Below are 22943 nucleotides of genomic sequence, written 5' to 3' on the forward strand. Positions count from 1 at the left end.
CCCAACACAGCCATAAATAAATTAAATAAATAAATAAATAAATAAATAAACCCAAAGTTTGAAAAGAAAAAGGAATGATAAACATACAAAATTCAGCATAGCGGTTACCTTCATGGGTTGGGTGGAGATAGATGATGGGATTGGAGAGTGACACAAAGGGGAACAGAGGTACTGGTGATACTGCATTTCTTAAGCTTTGGTGGTATTGTTGTTATTCATATCTTATGTGAGTATTATAAGTGTTTTTATAAGTATTTAATATATAATAACATTTTCATATGAATGATGCTACAAAAAATTATCACATTTTCAGAAGCTTATCTTTGGTTGATGTATTCTATCATCTGGAGGTTGAGGGTATTTCCAGTACCCTCAGGGAAAGAGAATCAGGGAAGACATAAGAGCAAGAAAATAGGAAGAGGTGTCTGCAAAATCTTGCTTCTACTGAATCAGTTCTTCACAATGTGGCTTCACATATTTTTGTTGATGTATTGTGAGTTATTTAACCATGGAGCCAATATATACACATATCTATCCCATGTATGGAAATGAAATGTTATTAAACTTAAATATAATTATTTTTGGATTGTTTATTTTAACAATTTCTGCAATTATTTCCCTTCCAGTGGTTTAGGCGATAAATGATAGATCAAATAATACAAAAGCTGATTTCCCCCTCAAACCAACTATGCATCTGGCCCAATCTATGTAATCTGACTAAAAACAGAGTTCACTAAATAAAAATCCTCTCATTTACCTTCTCCAGTCCCTTGAGGCAAGTCCATGTCTGACTGAGCTGCATGAATGTGATCCTAAGTTGGTAGGCTCAGGAAGGAAATATATTTGAAGGGTTGATATAGGGAGAAAAAATACAATGTTGTCTAACATGTATGCTTGGAGCTCTTTTCTGATTCCACCTGTGGCACATGAATAACTTCACCAATCAGATGAGTCTCACGTGAGTCTGCTGCATTTTCTACTAATGTGGCCTAAATAGTCTCTCAAAAGAGCCTCCCCTCCTCATCCTTTTCTTCCTTCTTTCACCAGACTTTTACTGATCATCCACTACATAGAGTTTTATTGATCATCTATTCATATTGATCCCTACTACATATGCTAGGGATATGAATATAATTTACATATAGTGTAAGGATAGATAGATACACACATACACTTAACTGAAAAGAATATAAACAAAAACTGAAATCCCAGAAAATGAGGAATTAATTATTTGTGGGGGAAAGGTAAAGGATCTCAAAGAAAAGGTAAATTTGAGTTAGTCTTAAATAGTAGGATTTTAACAAATGGTTCTAAATATATACTTATTGAATAAAGAATATAGAAGTAAGGAGGATATAAAGATCTCTTACTGTATCCTAAACACTTATAAAGAACTTCACAGCTTATAAAGAACTTCACAGCTCTAAGTGTCATCCCAGGTATTTTCAGTTTGCTTACATATATGGTAAACATATTGTCTGAAACAAAAGTTGAAACATACAGTGTGATGAGGGTAGAGAAAATCTGCAATTGCTGCTTCTCCAGAAAATCCAGAATGTATGTTTATGTAGTCCATATTATACTTCAGTTATGGAAATGCAAATGTCCTTAAGTGATCTTCTGATCTGTCCATATCTGTCAACTGGTAACTGCTAACGGGGTTAGGTACAAATATTGACATTCGTTTTGTAGGGTGAATAATCCTAAAGAAAACATAGGAATTCTACTTTTGAATATTCTTATTTTACACAATAAACATATTGCCATCACTTATTAGTAACTACAAATTTCGCACATGCACTTATTTTAACACGGAAAGTGTAAGCTAAGGAAGACCAGTAGAGTCGACATTTGTTCCAGGATTTCATTGTCAATGAAGACGTATGAGGAAATGTTGGAAAAAGTGAATATGGGAAACTCATAAATTTTTTTTGTAATGTAAAAATGTATCCTCTGGGCTTCCCTGGTGGCGCAGTGGTTGAGAATCTGCCTGCCAATGCAGGGGACACGGGTTCGAGCCCGGGTCTGGGAGGATCCCACATGCCACGGAGCAACTAAAGCCCGCGAGCCACAACTACTGAGCCTGCGCGTCTGGAGCCTGTGCTCCGCAAAAAGAGGCCGCGATAGTGAGAGGCCCGCGCACCGCAATGAAGAGTGACCCCCGCTTGCCACAACTAGAGAAAGCCCTCGCACAGAATCGAAGACCCAACACAGCCCAAAAAATAAATTAATTAATTTTTAAAAAAATGTATCCTCTGAAAAAAATCACTCACTATGAAAAACATTGGATTTCCCTAGGTAACCATGGGCATGACTCATAACCCTCTTAACCTCAAATTCATCTATCAATTAATGGTGATAATATTAATCTCATATGATTTGAAAGGGATTCATTGAAATGATATGAATAAAAGAACATGTAAGGTATTTCACTATACAGTTGTAAGGTATCATTTGATCGGAGACAATATAGTATAGTGGTTAGGAGTGCAATTTCTAGAGTCAGACTGCCTGGTTTTGAATCCTAGCCTTATCATTGATCATTTCTAATATCTCAGGGAAACCATTTCACTTCCCAAAACCTCATATTTTTTTTTCAGGAAAATGGAAATAGTGATAGAACTCACATCACAGGGTAGAATTAAATATAGTATGTGAAGAATAATACATGTCATACAGTAAATGTTAGTTATTATCTTTTTAATATTGTAGCAGTAATTGGCCTTCTTTATAATACAAATACTAATATCAATTATATCCTTCATTTCTCATTCTTATAAAGGAATCAAATGAAACTAGGTAATCTGAAGAAAGTTATGACAGGAGAAACAATCTCATGGAAAACTTTCATGTAGTTTAATATCAAGTACTTAAAATGAACAGTGGCAAATTCATTAACAAAGGATCAATAAAAATTTTTAAATTTTAAATGGCAAAAAACAAGGTTAAAAGACAAATTGGGGGGGCTTCCCTGGTGGCGCAGTGGTTGAGAATCTGCCTGCTAATGCAGGGGACACGGGTTCGAGCCCTGGTCTGGGAAGATCCCACATGCCACGGAGCAGCTGGGCCCGTGAGCCACAATTGCTGAGCCTGCGCGTCTGGAGCCTGTGCCCCGCGACGGGAGGGGCCGCGATAGAGAAAGGCCCGCGCACCGCGATGAAGAGCGGTCCCCGCACCGCGATGAAGAGTGGCCCCCGCTTGCCGCAACTGGAGAAAGCCCTCGCACGAACCGAAGACCCAACACAGCCAAAAATAAATAAATAAATAAATAAATAAATAAGAAAATCCTTTAAAAAAAAAAAAAAAAAAAGACAAATTGGGAAAACAAAGTGTATGATATGTTATAAAAATAAATCATAAATACTCAACAAAAAAATAGGGCAAAGGGCATCAACAGGCAATTCTCAAAAGAAATACAAATGATTAAAAGCATTAAAAGGTGTTCAACCTCACTCGTAACCAAAGACATGCAGACTGGCAAAGAAGAAAATATCCAGTGTTGGTTGAGGGTATGAGGAAGAGGCCTGCAAATTCATGCATTATTGGAGAAAGTGTAAAATGGTGCTTTGTTTCTGAAGGGCATTTTGACAACTTTTATTGTTTAAAATGTTCATTCTTTTTAATCCGGCAGATAGACTTCTAAACATTTATTCTAAAGGAGAGAATTTTTAAAAAGCAGAAAGATGTTTGTATACAGCATTGTTTATAATAGTAAAAATTTTAAATGACTTAAATTTCAGGTATTGGTTAAATCATCTATGGTACATTCCTTTACTAGAATATTATTCACCTGTTGAACTGATAATGTAGTTTATTCTTTAATCATTCAACAAATATTTGAGTGTATAAGACCATTCAGGGCTTCTCTGGTGGCACAGTGCTTAAGAATCCACCTGCCAATGCAGGGGACACTGGTTCAAGCCCTGGTCGGGGAAGATCCCACATGCTGTGGAGCAACTAAGCCCGTGTGCCGCAACTACTGAGCCTGCGCTCTAGAGCCCGAGAGCCACAACTACTGAGCACACGTGCCACAACTACTGAAGCTCGCGTGCCTAGAGCCCGTACTCCGCAACAAGAGAAGCCACCGCAATGAAAAGCCCGCGCACAGCAAGGAAGAGTAGCCCCTGCTCGCTGCAACTGGAGAAAGCCCGTGTGCAGCAATGAAGACCCAACACAGCCAAAAATAAAATTAAATAAATAAAATTTTTTAAAAAGACCATTCATCCAGTGAAAATGATGATATAATTTATGCATTCCATCATCCAACAAATATTTAAGTATATACTCTGTGTTCTGCAGTAGGCATACTTGGTGAATGATACAAAGACCCTGCCCTTATATTCCTGTTCTTTCTTTATTCACAGAGAAATGTTTTCATGATATTTTTCATGAAAAAGCAGATTTTAAAAGAGCTTATATAGTGTGATTCCATTTATATGAAATTTAGGTAATAAAATATCAATATTCAAGTTATAGATTATATCTAAGCATTTGTCTAGTGAGAAGTTTGGATGGATGTTCATGAAAATGTTTGTAGTGGTTTTTCTTGGAAGCTAGAATTTGGGGGTGATGATTACATTCTACTTTGTAATTTCTCTCATTTATTTTTTAATATTTTTATATTAGTATGAAAGAAATTAAAGATCATAACAGTAGAATATGTCATATTCATGACATTGACTTGATGAAACCTTGTGGTGTGGTGCTTACCACAAAATACTTTTTCATATAATGTTATGACTTCTGAACTGTAAGTTTATGTTAATATAGTGTTACCCCTTTTTTGGAATAATTTAATTTAATATAATTACAGGATGGAATCAAACAATATCCAAGTACTTCAGGATCTGCTATCAAAACAGCCACTTTAATCAGTGACCCAGGTTTAGGCCTGCAAGCATACGGCCGACAGGTAAGCAGGAAAGATATCACTTCTTCTGTAGAGCATTGGATAGCAGAATGCAATAACTGAGTCATTTTATAGTAGTAAAGTTGTGTTTGTTTGAAAATGAGGCTAAAATTATATCACTAAGAGAGATTGGAAGAGAATTTTCTTGAGCCTTCAGAGAACATTAAAATTTCAGCTGATCCTGGACAACATAATCAGGGGAAATGATTTCTTGATACATATGAAGAAGATTTTAGTGGCAGAAGTTGAAATAACTATCTTATTGGAAAAGAGATAATGATATAGAATAAGAGAATATATATCGGTTGATATCTTCTTGGGTCAAGAAAAGAAAGAATGTCACATTCTAGTTTCAGTTTTTTAAATCTTTAAAGTGGTCATAAAATTGACTAATACATCATCATCAACTAATAGTAGAGTTTTTTTTTTTTAATGGCTGTGTTGGGTCTTCGTTTCTGTGCGAGGGCTTTCTCTAGTTGTGGCAAGCGGGGGCCACTCCTCATCGCGGTGCGTAGGCCTCTCACTATCGCGGCCTCTCTTGTTGCGGAGCACAGGCTCCAGACGCGCAGGCTCAGTAATTGTGGCTCACGGGCCCAGTTGCTCCGTGGCATGTGGGATCTTCCCAGACCAGGGCTCGAACCCGTGTCCCCTGCATTGGCAGGCAGATTCTCAACCACTGCGCCACCAGGGAAGCCCACATGTAGAGTTTTTATGTTTATACTTACATGTATAACATACATTAATATTATGTCCCAGAAATTTCATAAGTTTATGTCCATTTTTAAAGACTGGTATTGAAATTGTTTGTATCATAGGATAATACTAGCTTAAGAAACAATCTTTTTGATACTTGAGAATGTCAAATGTGTTCAGCTACCCAGCTAAGATAACCAATAGACTACAAAGCTATTATTAAGAGAAGAGAAATGTCCAATTTTGTGGAACCGTATATTGAAAAAGACATGTCTAAAAGTGTGTGATACCTAATAATGCCATTTGGAAGTACATTTATTAGCAAACGACTAGCATTAAGTTTTAGAAACACTGTGTAAAAATAAAGGGAGGAGATGTGGAATTAGAGATACTAGGCTTCTAATTTTTACTCTGTCACTTTCAAGTCAGTATTACTTTGAAGCCTAAAAAAAAAATCACTTCTCCTTTGAGCCTGTTTCCTTATCTGTTAAAGAGAAAGAGAGAGAAAGGAATGATGATGATGATGATGATGATGATGATGGTGATGGTGGTGATATCCTGTCATATATCTCAAGACTTTTGTAAGAAACTAAAAAGTTTTTGAAAACCAAAAGCATTTTATAAATATAAATTATTATTATTATTATTGCTATTAAGGTACACATGTTGAATTACTCTAGTAATTGGTAAAATAATAATACAGTATGATTTTGCAAGTGTGGCTGCTCTGTATATGCATCTGTTTCAGGTAGATTTTGCACACTGAAGAATGGTAATTGATCCAAAAGCATAACTACCCACCCCCAAAAAACTTGGATCTTTCCTAAGCACCTAAATTCATAGTCAAATTGAATGTATAAATGTGACTGAATAGCTGTCAAGAAATCTATAAAACTTTTTCAACATTGATTCACTGAGAAATAGTACACGAAAACACTCACATCCCTGCCCCACCAACCTAGGGCCAGGGAGTTTAAAAATTTACATCAATGGCCTAGACAGCCCCAAGACCACAGCAGCCCCACAGCCAGCTGTAAGACCTAACCCACCAACTGGTAGACCAGCACCATCCTGGGATGCCCTGGGTCATAGCCCCACCAATCAGCAAGCCTACATTAGCTCCAAAACCAGTCTCATGACCCAGTCCTGCCAACCGGTGGACCAAGACCAGGACTGCCCTGACCTTGCAGCCAGCTGTGCCAGGACCTAGCCCCCCTACCAGTGGCTGACAGCCCCTACACAAGGCAGGTCCTGGCAACCAACCAGACGGGGCCAGCCACACCTACCAGCACACCTGTAGCAGTCAGCCTGCCACAATAGAAGGACCCAGGCAGTCCACAGAGAGAGCATCCCTAAATCATATAGGTCTGGTGACCAGACAGGAGTGCACTTCTGACCCCATAGTATGTTTCCTACATAAGACCACTTCTCTAATATCAGGAAACATAACCAACCTACAAAATGCATAGAAATAAAACTGAATAGGCAAAATGAGGTGACAAAGAAATATGTTCCAAACAGAGGAATAAGATAAAACTCCAGAAGAAGAACTAGTGGAGATAAGCAATCTACTCAATAAAGAGTTTAAGATAATGATCATGAAGATGCTCAAAGAACTTGGGAGAAGAATGGATGAACAGAGTTAGAAGTTTTTAACAGAGTTAGAAAATATAAAGAAGAACCAAACAGAGCTGAAGAATGCAATAACTGAAATTAAAAATACTCTAGAAGAAATCAACAAAATGATACAGAGGAACAGATCAGTGAACTGAAAGACAGAATAGTGGAAATCACTGAAGTGGAAAAGAAAAAAGAAAAAAAATGTTTTAATGAGGACAGTTTAAGAAACTTCTGGGACAACATCAACCACACTAACATTCACATTATAGGGGTCCCAGAAGGAGAAGAAAGAGAGAGAAAGGGGTGGAGAACTTATTTGAACACATAATAGCTGAAAATTTCTCTAACCTGGGAAAGGAAACAGACATCCAGGTCTGGGAAGCACAGAGAGTACCAAACAGGATCAAACCAAAGAGGACTGTAACAAGACACATTCTATTTAAAATGGCAAAAATTAGGCCTTTCCCACCTTCTGAGATGGCTTGCGCTCTGTCTGTGGAATGTGTTTCTCCCAGGGCCACTCTCACCTTCTGAGATGGCCCACATTCTGTCTATGGAGTGTGTTTCTCTCTAAATAAACCCACTTCTTACCTAAAATAAAATAAAATAAAATAAAATAAAATAAAATAAAATGGCAAAAATTAAACATAAAAAGAGACTATTAAAAGCATCAAGGAAAAAGCAACAAGTTATGTACAAGTGAACTCACATTAGGCTATCAGCTGACTTTTCAGCAGCAACTCTACAGGCCAGATGGGAATGGCATGATATATTTAAAGTGATGAAGGGGAAAACCTACAACCTACCCAACAAGGCTTTCATTCAGATTTGGAGGAGATATCAAAAGTTTTACAGAAAAGCAAAAGTTAAAAGAGTTTAGCACCACGAAACCAACCTTACGAGAAATGTTAAAGGGACTCCTCTACATGGAAAAGAAAAGGCCACAGCTAGAAATGTGAAAATTACAAAAGGAAAAATACCATTGTTAAAGGCAAATATATAGTAAAGGTAGTGTATTAACCACTTATAAAGCTAGTAGGAAAGTTAAAAAATAAAAGTCATAAAATCATCTTTAGCCACAATATGTAGTTAAGGGATACAAAAAACAAAATGATGTAAAATATGGAGTCATAACTAGTAAATTTGGAGGGAGCAGTAAAAAATGCAGGGTCGTTAAAATGCATTTGATCTTAAGAGATCAGCAGCATAAGATAAACATATACAGAGAGAGATTGCTATATATAAATTTCATGGTAACCACAAACCAAAAATCTATAACAGGTACACACTCAAAGAGAAAAAGGAATACAAACATAACATTAAGGTAGTCATCAAATAAAAAAGGAAGAGAACAAAAGAAGAAGAAAGGAAAGAAAATGAACTACAAAACAACCCCAAAACAAATAATAAAATGGCAATAAAAACATACCAATCAAAAATTACTTTTGATTGGGAGATCAAGATGGCAGAGTAGGAGGATGCTGAACTCAGGTCCCCCACGAATACATCAAAAATACATCTACTTGTGAGAACAAACTAGATTTGTAGAAAGACAGTTCTACAACCAAAGCTGTAAGAAAAGATCTACAGAGTCAGGTAGGAAGTGAGGGGAAGCTATCAGGTCAGGACCTGCACCCCTAGAAGGAGACACAGAAGAGGAGGGGGATATCATGGGCTCAGAGATCCTCCCTGGGGAGTAAGGGGTTCAACGTACATATTGGGAACCCCAGCTCTGAGACCCAACATCAGGAAGACAAGTCCCCTTAGCTGGTTTGAAAACCAGCAGGACTTACTGGAGGGCTGTAAGAAACCTAGACTCCACTCATGCTTGCTTACTCAGAAAACAAGGTGGAGGAAGCAGATTGAAACTACCCAGGGCTCTGGCCAGTTTCCCATGGCCATCCCAGCACATGCCCCAGCCTGCACTAGGAACCTGCTCTGGCCCCTCTTTGTTTGGTGCTCTTTCCCTCTAAGGTGAAGGTGCCATTGTCAGGAGGGAGGAGAGTGCACACTTAGAGGGAAAGGAACCAGCTCAGACCTGATCCTCAGTGCTTCTGCTCCAGCAACTTTGGACCCACCCCCACCCCAATAGGGTGGTGATGGACACTGAGCATAGGAGAGGCCCTTGCTTATACCTGGTGCTGGCTGCAGTCCACAAAGGTGATAGCTGCCACAGCAACCTGGGGGAAGACGTGACCTGTGCTCACTTCATATCCAGCTCTCCCACCAAACCACTGGGCACATGATGACTGCATAGGGACACTCCCATAAAAGGACACCCCTTCAAGACCAGGATAGGTAAACTGTTTCACCTAATTTCATAGAGATATAAAAAGTTAAAATGAGAAGACAGAGGAATTTGTCTCAAATGAAAGAACAAGAAAAAACTCTGAAAAAAAAAATGAAACAGATAAATAATTTACCACATAGAGAGTTTATAGCATTAGTAATAAGAATGTTCACTGAACTTGTGAAAATAATGGAAAACACAGTGAACATTTTAACAAGGGACTAGAAAATGTAAAAAAGGACCAGTCAGAGCTGAAGAATACAATGCCTAAAATGAAAAACACACTACAAGTGATTAACAGGAGACTATGTGATACAAAAGAATGCATAAGTGACCTGGAAGAGAGAAAAATGAAAATCACCCAATAAGAACAAGAAAAAGAAAACCACAATTTTTAAATGAGGACAGTTTAAGGGACCTCTAAGACAACATCAAGCGTACTAACATTCGCATTATATGGGTCCCAAAACGAGAAGAGAGAAAGGGATTGAAAATGTGTTTCATGAAATTATGGCTCAAAATTTCCCAAACCTGAAGAATGAAATAGATATACAGATATAGGAAACACAGAGGGTCCGAAACAAGATGAACCCAAAGAGACCCACACCAAGACATCATAATTAAATTGGCAAAAGTTAACGATAAGGAGAAACTTTTAAAGGCAGCAAGAGAAAAAAGTCACATACAACCCCATAAGGCAATCAACTAATTTTTCTGCAGGAAGTTTGCTGGCCAAAAGGGAATGACATGATATATTTAAAGTGCTGAAAGGGAAACACCTACAACCTGGGATAATCTGCCCGGAAAGTTTATCATTCAGAACTGAAGGAGAGATAAAGAACTTATCAAACAAAGAAAAACTGAAAGAGTTTCTCAATACGAAACTGGCCCTAAAAGGAGTGTTTAAGGGTCTTCTCTAAGAGGAAATAAAAGGCTACAACAAGAAGAGTTTATAGAAAAGGAAAAATCCCACTAATAAAGTCAAATATATAGTAATGGCGGTGGATCAACCACCTAAATAAGCTAGTATGAAGATTAAAAGACAAAACTTGTGAAATCAACTATAACTAAATAAACAGGGGATAATCATGAAGATGTTAAATATGAAATCAAAAACACAAAACGTGGGGGAGGGGAGTAAAAAATGTAGAGCTTTTAGAATATGTTTGAACTTAAATGACTATCAGTTTAAAACAAATAGATACAGTTTTACATCAGCATATATGAACCCCATTAAAACCACAAATCAAAAACCCACAATTGATACACAGAAATTGGAGAGAAAGGAACACAAGCATACCACTAAAGAAAATCATCAAACCACAAGAGAATAAACTAAAAGAAGAAATGAAAAGATAAGAACTACACAAACAATCAGAAAACAAGTAACAAAGTAAGTACATACTTATCAATAATCACTTTAAATGTCAATGGACTAGATACTCCAATAAAAAGTCATAGGGTGGCTGATTGGATTAAAAAAAAATCCAGCTACATGTTGCTTACAAGAGATTCATATCAGAGCTCAAGACACACAGATTGAAAGTGAGGGTATGGAAAAAGAAATTTCATGCAAATGGAAATGACAAATTTCCAGTAACAATACTCAGACAAAATAAACTTTAAAATAAAGACTATAACAAAAGAAAAAGAAGGGCATTATATAATGATAAAAGGATCAATACAAGAAGAGAACAGTATACGCGTTAACATATATGCACCCAATACAGGAGCACCTAAATATATAAAGCAAATATTAACAGACCTAAAGGGAGAAATTGACAATAATATAATAATAGTAGGAGTAGTCCACTTACATCAATGGACGGATCATCCAGAAAGAAAATCAATATGGCATAAGTGGTCTTAAATAACACAATAGACCAGTTGGACTTAATAGATATCTACAGGACATTACATCCTAAAACAGCAGAATACACATTCTTTTTGAGCACACATGGAACATTCTCAAGGATAGATCACATGTTAGGCCACAAAACAAGTCTCAACAAATTTAAGAGGATAGAAATTATATCAAGTATTTTCTCCAACAAATGTTATGAAACGAGACTAAACAACAATCTACTAAACAACAATCTACTAAAAAACCAATGGGTCAATGAAGAAATCAAAGAGGAAACTAGAAAATACCTCCAGATAAATGAAAATGGAAATGCAACACTCAAAACTGTATGGGATGCAAAGACACATTAATCAAAACAGCGTGGTATTGGCACAAAAACAGACATATGGATGGATGGAACAGAATAGAGAGCTCAGAAAATAAACCCACACACCTATGGTCAATTAATCTTTGACAAAGGAGGCAAGGATATACAATGGGAAAAAGACAGTCTCTTCAGCAGGTGCTGTTGGGAAAGTTGGACAGTCACATGTGAACCAATGAAGTTAGAACACACCCTCACACCATACACAAAAATAAACTCAAAATGGCTTAAAGACTTTAACATAAGACACCATAAAACTCCTAGAAGAGATCATAGGCAAAACATTCTCTGACATAAATCATAGCAATGTTTTCTTACGTCAGTCTCCCAAGACAATAGAAATAAAAGCAAAAATAAACAAATTGGAGTGAATCAAACTGACAAGCTTTTGTATGGCAAAGGAAACCACAAACAAAAGGAAAAGACAACCTATGGAATGGGAGAAAATATTTGCAAATGATGCAACCAACAAAGGCTTAACTTCTAAAATATACAAACAGTTCATACAACTCAACAACAAAAAAACAAACAACCCAATTGAAAAATGGGCAGAAAACCTAAACAGACATTTCTCCAAAGAAGACATACAGATGGCCAACAGGCACATGAAAAGATGCTCAACATCTCTAATTATTAGAGAAATGCAAATCAAAACTGCAATGAGGTACCACCTCGCACCAGTCAGAATGGCCATCATTTAAAAAAAATCTACAAATAACAAATGCTGGAGAGGGTGTGGAGAAAAGGGAACCCTCCTACACTGTTGGTGGGAATGTAAGTTGGTACAACCACTATGGAAAACAGTATGGAGTTTCCTCAAAAAACTAAAAATAGAGTTGCCATGTGATCCAGCAATCCCAGCTCTGGGCATATATGCAGACAATAATTCAAAAAGATACAGGCACCTCTATGTTCATAGCAGTACTATTTACAATAGCCAATACCTGAAAACAACCTAAACGTCCATCAACAGTTGAGTAAAGAAGATGTGGTACATATATACAAAGTAATACTACTCAGCCATAAAAAAGAATGAAATAATGCTATTTGCAGCAACATGGATAGACCTAGAGATTATGATACTAAGTGAAGTAAGTCAGAAGAAGAAAGACAAATACCATATGATATCACTTATGTGTGGAATCTAAAATATGACACAAATGAACTTATCTACAAAAGAGAAACAGACTCACAGACATAGAGAACAGACTTGTGGTTGCCAAGGAAGGGGGGGTGGGGGAGGAATGGAGTGGAAGTTTGGGGCTAGCATTAGAGAAATGCAAATCAAAACTACAATGAGATATCATCTCACACCAGTCAGAATGGCCATCATCAAAAAAATCTAGAAACAATAAATGCTGGAGAGGGTGTGGAGAAAAGGGAACCCTCTTGCACTGTTGGTGGGAATGTAAATTGATACAGCCACTATGGAGAACAGTATGGAGGTTCCTTAAAAAACTAAAAATAGAACTACCATATGACCCAGCAATCCCACTACTGGGCATATACCCTGAGAAAACCATAATTCAAAAAGAGTCATGTACCAAAATGTTCATTGCAGCTCTATTTACAATAGCCAGGACATGGAAGCAACCTAAGTGTCCATCATCGGATGAATGGATAAAGAAGATGTGGCACATATATACAATGGAATATTACTCAGCCATAAAAAGAAAGGAAATGGAGTTATTTGTAGTGAGGTGGATGGAGTTAGAGTCTGTCATACAGAGTGAAGTAAGTCAGAAAGAGAAAAACAAATACAGTATGCTGACACATATATATGGAATCTAAGGGAAAAAAAAAAGGTCATGAAGAACCTAATGGCAAGATGAGAATAAAGACACAGACCTACTAGAGAATGGACTTGAGGATATGAGGAGGGGGAAGGGTAAGATGTGACAAAGTGAGAGAGTGGCATGGACATATATACACTACCAAATGTAAAATAGATAGCTAGTGGGAAGCAACTGCATAGCACAGGGAGATCAGCTCTGTGCTTTGTGACCACCTAGAGGTGTGGGATAGGGAGGGCAGGAGGGAGGGAGATGCAAGAGGGAAGAGATATGGGAACATATGTATATGTATAACTGATTCACTTTGTTATAAAGCAGAAAGTAACACACCATTGTAAAGCAATTATACTCCAATAAAGATGTTAAAAAAAAAAAAAGTTCCAGGACCAGATGGTTTCACATTTAAATTCTATCAAACATTTAGAGAACAGTTAACACCTATCCTTCTCAAACTATTTCAAAAAATTGCAGAGGAAGAAATGCTTCCCAACTCAATCTATGAGGCCAGCATCACCCTGATACCAAAACTGGACAAAGATATCACACATGAAAATATTACAGGCCAATATTACTGATGAGCGTAGCTGCGAAAATCCTCAACAAAATATTAGGAAACCAAATTCAACAATACATTAAAAGGATCTTACACCATGATCATGTGGCATTTATCCCACTGATACAAGGATGGTTCAGTATTTGCAAATCAATCAATGTGATACACCACATTAACAAACTGAAGAATAAAAATCATATAATCATCTCAATAGATGAAGAAAAAGCTTTTAACAAAATTCACATTTATGATAAAAGTACTCAACAAAGTGGGTATAAAGGAACATATCTCAACATAATAAGGCTATATATAACAGGTGCACAGCTAACATCATACTCAGTGTTGGAAAGCTAAAAGCATTTCCTCTGAGATCAGGACAAAGACAAATATACCCACTCTGGTCACTTTTATTCAATATAGTATTGGAAGTCCTAGCCACAGCAATTAGGCAAGAAAAAGAACTAAATAGAATCCAAATTGGGAAGGAAGAAGGAAAACTGTCCCTGTTTATAGATGGCATGATACTATATGTAGAAAATCCTATAAACACCACCAAATAACTACTAGAACTCATCAGTGAATTCAGTAAAGTTGCAGGATACAAAATTAATCTATAGAAATCTGTTGCATTTCTGCACAATAACAACAAACTACCAGAAAGAGAAATGAAAACCTATTCACAGTCACATTCAAAAGAATAAAATATCTCGGAATAAATCTAACAAAGGAGATAAAAGATCAGTACTCAGAAAACTACAAGGTACCTGTGAAAGTAATTGAAGATGACACAAACAGATGGAAAGATATACTGTGCTCATGGATTGAAAGAATTAATATTGTTAAAATGACCACATACCCAGGCAATCTACAGATTCAGTGCAATGCTTATCAAAATACCAATGGCATTCATCACAGAAATAGAACAAATAATTCTAAAATTTTTGAGAAACACAGAAGACCTCGAATAGCCAAAACACTTTTAAGAAAGAACAAAAACAGGAGATATCACACATTCCTCATTTCAAACTATACTACAAAGCTACAGTTTTCAAAACAGTATGGTACTGGCACAAAATCAGACACATATATTAATGGAACCAAGTAAAGAGCCCAGAAATGATTCCACACTGATATGGCCAATTAATCTATAACAAAGGAGGCAAAAATATGTAATGTGGAAAAGACAGCCTCTTCAGCAAATTGTGCTGGGACTTCCCTGGCGGTCCAGTGGGTAAGACTCTGTGCTCCCAATTCAGGGGGCCCACGTTCAATCCCTCGTTGGGGAACTAGATCCCTCATGCATGGCACAACTAAGAGTTTGCATGCTGCAACTATGACCCGGTGCAGCCTAAATCAATAAATCAATAAATATTTTTTTTAAATGTTGTTGGAAAAACTGAACAGCTACATGCAAAAGAATCGAACTGGACCACTTTCTCACACCATATACATAAATAATCTCAAAATAGATTAAAGGCTTAAATATAAGACCTGAAACCATAAAACTTCTAGAAGAAAACATAAGCAGTACATTCTTTGACATCTGTCTTAGTAAAATTTTTGTAGTCAAATGCTCTACCACTGAGCTCTATCCCCTGTCTTAGTAAAATTTTTGGATATGTCTCCTTAGGCAAAGGAAACAAAAGCAAAAATAAACAAATGGCAGTACATCAAACTAAAAAGCTTTTCCACAGTGAGGGAAACTATCAACAAAACAAAAAGGTCACCTACTGAATTGGAGAAGATATGTGCAAACAATATATCCAAAGGGTTAATATCCAAACTATACAAAGAACTCATACAACTCTATATTGAAAAAGCAAACAACCCAAGTAAAAAATGGGACAGAGGTCCTGAATAGACATTTTTTCAAAGAACATATACAGGTGGCCAACAGGCACATGAAAAGATGCTCAACATCACTAACCATTGGAAAATGCAAATCTAAGTCACAATGAGGGACCTTCAAGATGGCAGAGGAGTTAGACGTGGAGATCACCTTCCTTCCCACAAATACATCAAAAATACATCTACATGTGGAACAACTCCTACATAACACCTACTGAACGCTGGCAGAAGACCACAGACTTCCCAAAAGGCAAGAAACTCCCCAGGTACCTGGGTAGGGCAAAAGAGAAAAGGAAAAACACAGAGAAAAGAATAGGGACAGGACCTGCTCCTCTGGGAGGGAGCTGTGAAGGAGGAAAAGATTCCACACACTAGGAAGCCCCTTCACTGGCAGAGACAGGGATGGGTGGAGGGAAATCTTCAGAGCCACAAGGAGAGTGCAGCGACAGGGGTGCAGAGGGCAAAGCGGAGAGATTCCCGCACAGAGGATTGGTGCCAATCAGCACTCACCAGCCTGAGAGGCTTGTCTGCTCACTTGCCAGGGCACGTGGGGGCTGGGAGCTGAGGCTCGGGCTTCAGAGGTCAGACCCCAGAGAGAGGACTGGGGTTGGCTGTGTGAACACTGCCTGAAGGGGGCTAGTGCACCACAGCTAGCCATGAGGGAGTACAGTAAAAAGGCTGGAACTGCCTCAGGGGCAAGGGACCATTGTTTCGGAGTGCGTGAAGAGAGGGGATTCAGAGCACTGCCTAAACGAGCTCCAGAGATGGGCACGAGCCACGGATATCAGCACAGACACCAGAGACGGGCATAAAACACTAAGGCTGCTACTGCAGCCACCAAGAAGCCTGTGTGCAAGCACAGGTCACTATCCACACCACCCCTCCCAGGAACCTGTGGAGCCCCCCACTGCCAGTGTCCCGTGATCCAGGGACAACTTCCCTGGGAGAACACATGGCACGCCTCAGGCTGTTGCAGCATCACACCGGCCTCTGCCACCACAGGCTCGCCCCACGTTCCGTACCTTCCCTCCCCCCGGCCTGAGTGAGCCAGAGCCCCCTAATCAGCCGCTCCTTTAACCCTGTCCTGTCTGAGTGGGGAATAGACACCCTCAGGCGACCAACACGCAGAGCCGGGGCCAACTCCAAAGCTGAACCCCAGGAGCTGTGCGAACAAAGAAGAGAAAGGGAAATCTCTCGCAGCAGCCTCAAGAGCAGCGGATTAAATCTCCACAATCAAATTGATGTACCCTGCATCTGTGGAATACCTGAATGGACAACAAATCATCTCAAAATTGAGGCGGTTGACTTTGGGAGCAACTGTAGACTTGGGGTTTGCTTTCTGCATCTAATTTGTTTCTGGTTTTATGTTTACTTTAGTTTAGTATTTAGAGCTTATTATCATTGGTAGATGTGTTTATTGATTTGGTTGCTCTTTTCCTTTTTTATTTTTATATATATATTTTTTCCTTTTTCTCTTTTTGCGAGTATGTATGTGCATGTTTCTTTGTGTGATTTTGTCTATATAGGTTTGCTTTTACCATTTGTCTTACAGGTCTGTCTGTCCTTTTTTTTTTTGGTATAGTTTTTAGTGCTTGTTATCATTCGTGGATTTGTTTTTTGGTTTGGTTGTTCTCTTCCTGCTTTTTCTTAATTACTTTTTAATTTTTAATAATTATAAAAAAATTTTATTTTAATAACATTATTTCTTTTATTATATTTTTTCCTTTCTTTCTTTCTTTTTTGTTCTCCCTTTACTTCTGAGCCGAGTGGCTGACAGGGTCTTTGTTCTCCAGCCGGGTGTCAGGCCTGAGCCTCTGAAGTGGGAGAGCCGAGTTCAGGACATTGGTCCAACAGAGACCTCCCAGCCCCACATAATATCAAACGGTGAAAGCTTTCACAGAGATCTCCATCTCAACGCTAAGACCCAGCTCCACTCAACAACTAGCAAGCTATAGTGCTGGACACCCTATGCCAAACAACTAGCAAGACAGGAACACAACCCCACCCATTAGCAGAGAGGCTGCCTAAAATCATAATAAGTTCACAGACACCCCAAAACACACCACCGGACGTGGTCCTGCCCACAAGAAAGACAAGATCCAGCCTCATCCACCAGAACACAGGCACCAGTCCCCTCCACCAGGAAGCCTACAGAGCCCACTGAACCGACCTTACGCCTGAGGGCAGACACCAAAAATAACGGGAACTACGAATCTGCAGCCTGCGAAAAGGAGACACCAAACACAGTAAGTTAAGCAAAATGAAAAGACAAAGAAATACACAGCAGACAAAGTAGCAGGGTAAAAACCCACCAGACGAAACAAATGAAAAGGATATATAGGCAGCCCACCTGAAAAAGAATTCAGAGTAATGATAGTAAAGATGATCCAAAATCTTGGAAATAGAGTGGAGAAAATACAAGAAACGTTTAACAAGGACCTAGAAGAACTAAAGAGCAAACAAACAATGATGAACAACACAATAAATGAAATTTAAAATTCTCTAGAAGGAATCAATAGCAGAATAACTGAGACAGAAGAATGAATAAATGACCTGGAAGATAAAATAGTGGAAATAACTACCACAGAGCAGAATAAAGAAAAAACAATGAAAAGCATTGAGGACAGCCTCAGAGACCTCTGGGACAACATTAAAGGCACCAACATTCTAATTATAGGGGTCCCAGAAGAAGAAAAAAAAAAGGGACTGAGAAAATATTTGAAGAGATTATAGATGAAAACTTCCCTAATATGGAATAGGAAATAGTCCATCAACTCCAGGAAGCACAAAGAATCCCATACAGGATAAATCCAAGGAGAAACAAGCCAAAACACATATTAATCAAACTATCAAAGATTATATACAAAGAAAAAATATTAAAAGGAGCAAGGAAAAAGCAACAAATAGCATACAAGGGAATCCCCATAAGGTTAACAGCTGATCTTTCAGCAGAAACTCTGCAAGTCAGAAGGGAGTGGCAGGACATATTTAAAGTGATGAAGGGGAAAAACCTACAACCAAGGTTACTCTACCCACCAAGAATCTCATTCAGATTTGACGGAAAACCAAAACCTTTACAGACAAGGAAAAGCTAAGAGAATTCAGCACCACCAAACCACCTTTACAACAAATGCTAAAGGAACTTCTCTAGGCAGGAAACACAAGAAAAGGATAAGACCTACAATAACAGACCCAAAACAATCTAGAAAATGGTAATAGGAACATACATATCGATAACTACCTTAAATGTAAATGGATTAAATGCTCCAACCAAAAGACATAGACTGCCTGAATGGATACAAAAACAAGACCCGTATATATGCTGTCTACAAGAGACCCACCTCAGACCTAGGGACACATACAGACTGAAAGTGAGGGGATGGAGAAAGATATCCCATGCAAATGGAAATCAAAAGAAAGCAGAGTGGCAATACTCATATCAGACAAAATCGACTTTAAAATAAAGATTATTATAAGAGAAAAGAAGGACACTGCATAATGATCATGGGATCAATCCAAGAAAAAGATATAACAATTGTAAATATTTATGCACCCAACATAGGAGCACCTCAATACATAAGGCAAATGCTGACAGCCATAAAAGGGGAAATCGACAGTAACACAATCATAGTAGAGGACTTTAACACCCCACTTTCACCAATGGACAGATCATCCAAAATGAAAGTAAATAAGGAAACACAAACTTTAAATGATACATTAAACAAGAGGGGCTTAATTGATATTCATAGGACATTCCATCCAAAAACAACAGAATACACTGTTTTTCCCAAGTGCTCATGGGACATTCTCCAGGATAGGTATCTTGGGTCACAAATCAAGCCTTGGTAAATTTAAGAAAATTGAAATCATATCAACTATCTTTTCTGAGCACAAAGCTATGAGACTAGATATCAATTACAGGAAAAAATATGTAAAAAAATACAAACACATGGAGGCTAAACTATACACTACTAAATAACCAAGAGATCACTGAAGAAATCAAAGAGGAAATCAAAAAATACCTAGAAACAAATGACAATGAAACCACAATGACCCAAAACCTATGGGATGCAGCAAAAGCAGTTCTAAGAGGGAAGTTTATAGCTATACAATCCTACCTTAAGAAACAAGAAACATCTCAAATAAACAACCTAACCTTACACCTAAAGCGATTAGAGAAAGAAGAACAAAAACCCCCCAAAGTTTGCAGAAGGAAAGAAATCATAAAGATCATATCAGAAATAAATGAAAAATGAAGGAAAAAATAGCAAAGATCAATAAAACTAAAAGCTGGTTCTTTGAGAAGATAAACAAAATTGATAAACCATTACCCAGACTCATCGAGAAAAAAAGGGAGAAGACTCAAATCAATAGAATTAGAAATGAAAAAGGAGAAGTAACAACTGACACTGCAGAAATACAAAGGATCATGAGAGATTACTACAAGCAACTATATGCCAATAAAATGGACAACCTGGAAGAAATGGACAAATTCTTAGAAAGCACAACCTTCTGAGACTGAACCAGGAAGAAATAGAAAATATAAACAGACCAATCACAAGCACTGAAATTGAAACTGTGATTTAAAATCTTCCAACAAACAAAAACCCAGGACCAGATGGCTTCACAGGCGAATTCTATCAAACATTTAGAGAAGCGCTAACACCTCTCCTTCTCAAACTCTTTCAAAATATAGCAGAGGCAGGAATACTCTGAAACTCATTCTATTAGGTCACCATCACCCTGATACCAAAACCAGACAAAGATTTCACCAAAAAAGAAAACTACAGGCCAATATCACTGATGAACATAGATGCAAAAATCCTCAACAAAATACTAGCAAAGAGAATCCAAGAGCACATTAAAGGGATCATACACCATGATCGAGCGGGGTTTATCCCAGAAATGCAAGGATTCATCAATATACACAAATCAATCAATGTGATGCACCATATTAGCAAACTGAAGGATGGAAACCATATGATCATCTCAATAGATGCAGAAAAAGCTTTAGAGAAAATTCAGCACCCATTTATGATAAAAAAAACCATCCAGAAAGTAGGCATAGAGGGAACTTACCTCAACATAATAAAGGCCATATATGACAAACCAAGAGCCAGCATCGTTCTCAATGGTGAAAAATTGAAACTATTTCCACTGAGATCAGGAACAAGATAAGGTTGCCCACTTTCACCACTGTTATTCAACATATTTTGGAAGTTTTACCCACAGCAATCAGAGAAGAAAAAGAAATAAAAGGAATACAAATTAGAAAAGAAGAAGTAAAACTGACACTTGTTTGCAGATGACAAGATACTATACATAGAGAATCCTAAAGATGCCACCAGAAAACTACTAGAGCTAATCAATGAATTTGGTAAAGTAGCAGGATACAAAATTAATGCACAGAAATCTCTTGAATTCCTATACACTAATGATGAAAAATCTGAAAGAGAAATTAAGTAAACACTCCCATTTACCATTGCAACAAAAAGAATAAAATACCTAGGAGTACTCCTACGTAAGGAGACAAAGACCTGTATGCAGAAAACTATAAGACATTGATGAAAGAAATTAAAGATGATAGAAACCGATGGAGAGATATACCATGTTCTTGGATTGGAAGAATCAACATTGTGAAAATGACTATACTACCCAAACAATCTACAGATTCAATGCAATCCTTATCAAACTACCAATGGCATTTTTCACAGAACTAGAACAAAAAAGTTCACAATTTGTATGGAAACACAAAAGTCCCCAAATAACCAAAGCAATCTTGAGAAAGAAAAACGGAGCTGGAGGAATCAGGCTCCCTGACTTGAGAGTATACTCCAAAGCTACAGTAATCAGGACAGTACGGTACTGGCACAAAAACAGAAATATAGATTGATGGAACAGGATAGAAAGCCCAGAGATAAACCCACGCACATATGGTCACCCTGTCTTTGATAAACGAGGCAAGAATATACAATGGAGAAAAGACAACCTCTTCAATAAGTGGTGCTGGGAAAACTGGACAGCGACATGTAAAAGAATGAAATTAGAACACTCCCAAACACCATACACAGAAATAAACTCAAAATGGATGAAAGACCTAAATGTAAGGCCAGACACTATAAAACTCTTAGAGGAAGACATAGGCAGAACACTCTATGACATAAATCACAGTAAGATCCTTTTTGACCCACCTCCTAGAGAAATGGAAATCAAAACAAAAATAAATAAATGGGACCTAATGAAACTTAAAAGCTTTTGCACAGCAAAGGAAACTATAAACAAGACGAAAAGACAACCCTCAGAATGGGAGAAAACATTTGCAAACCAAGCAACTGACAAAGGATTAATCTCCAAAATATACAAGCAGCTCACGCAGCTCAATATCAAAAAAACAAACAACCCAATCCAAAAATGGGCAGAAGGCCTAAATCAACATTTCTCCAAAGAAGATATACAGATTGCCAACAAACACATGACAGGATGCTCAACATCACTAATCATTAGAGAAATGCAAATCAGAACTACAATGAGATATCACCTCACATCAGGCAGAATGGCCATCATCAAAAAATCTACAAACAATAAATGCTGGAGAAGGTGTGGAGAAAAGGGAACCCTCTTGCACTGTTGGTGGGAATGTAAATTGATACAGCCACTATGGAGAATAGTATGGAGGTTCCTTAAAAAACTAAAAATAGAACTACCATACGACGCAGCAATCCCACTACTGGGCATATACCCTGAGAAAACCATAATTCAAAAAGAGTCATGTGGGCTTCCCTGGTGGCGCAGTGGTTGAGAATCTGCCTGCCAATGCAGGGGACACGGGTTCGAGCCCTGGTCTGGGAAGATCCCACATGCCGCGGAGCAACTAGGCCCATGAGCCACAATTACTGAGCCTGCGCGTCTGGAGCCTGTGCTCTGCAACAAGAGAGGCTGCGATAATGAGAGGCCCACGCACCGTGATGAAGAGTGGCCCCCACTTGCCACAACTAGAGAAAGCCCTTGC

General features: G+C 38.0%; 1 protein-coding gene across 1 annotated transcript in view; it reads left to right on the top strand.

Annotated features, from left to right (window-relative positions):
* RGS22 (regulator of G protein signaling 22) overlaps positions 1-22943 on the top strand; it is a 170053-nt gene that overhangs the window by 143469 nt on the left and 3641 nt on the right. The window contains exon 24 of the mRNA XM_057531906.1: positions 4814-4912. Within this exon, the coding sequence (XP_057387889.1) occupies positions 4814-4912 (99 nt within the window). The remainder of the gene's footprint in view (positions 1-4813; positions 4913-22943) is intronic.

The sequence above is a fragment of the Balaenoptera acutorostrata genome, chromosome 17 (genome assembly GCF_949987535.1).
Source record: "Balaenoptera acutorostrata chromosome 17, mBalAcu1.1, whole genome shotgun sequence".
NCBI lineage: Eukaryota > Metazoa > Chordata > Mammalia > Artiodactyla > Balaenopteridae > Balaenoptera > Balaenoptera acutorostrata.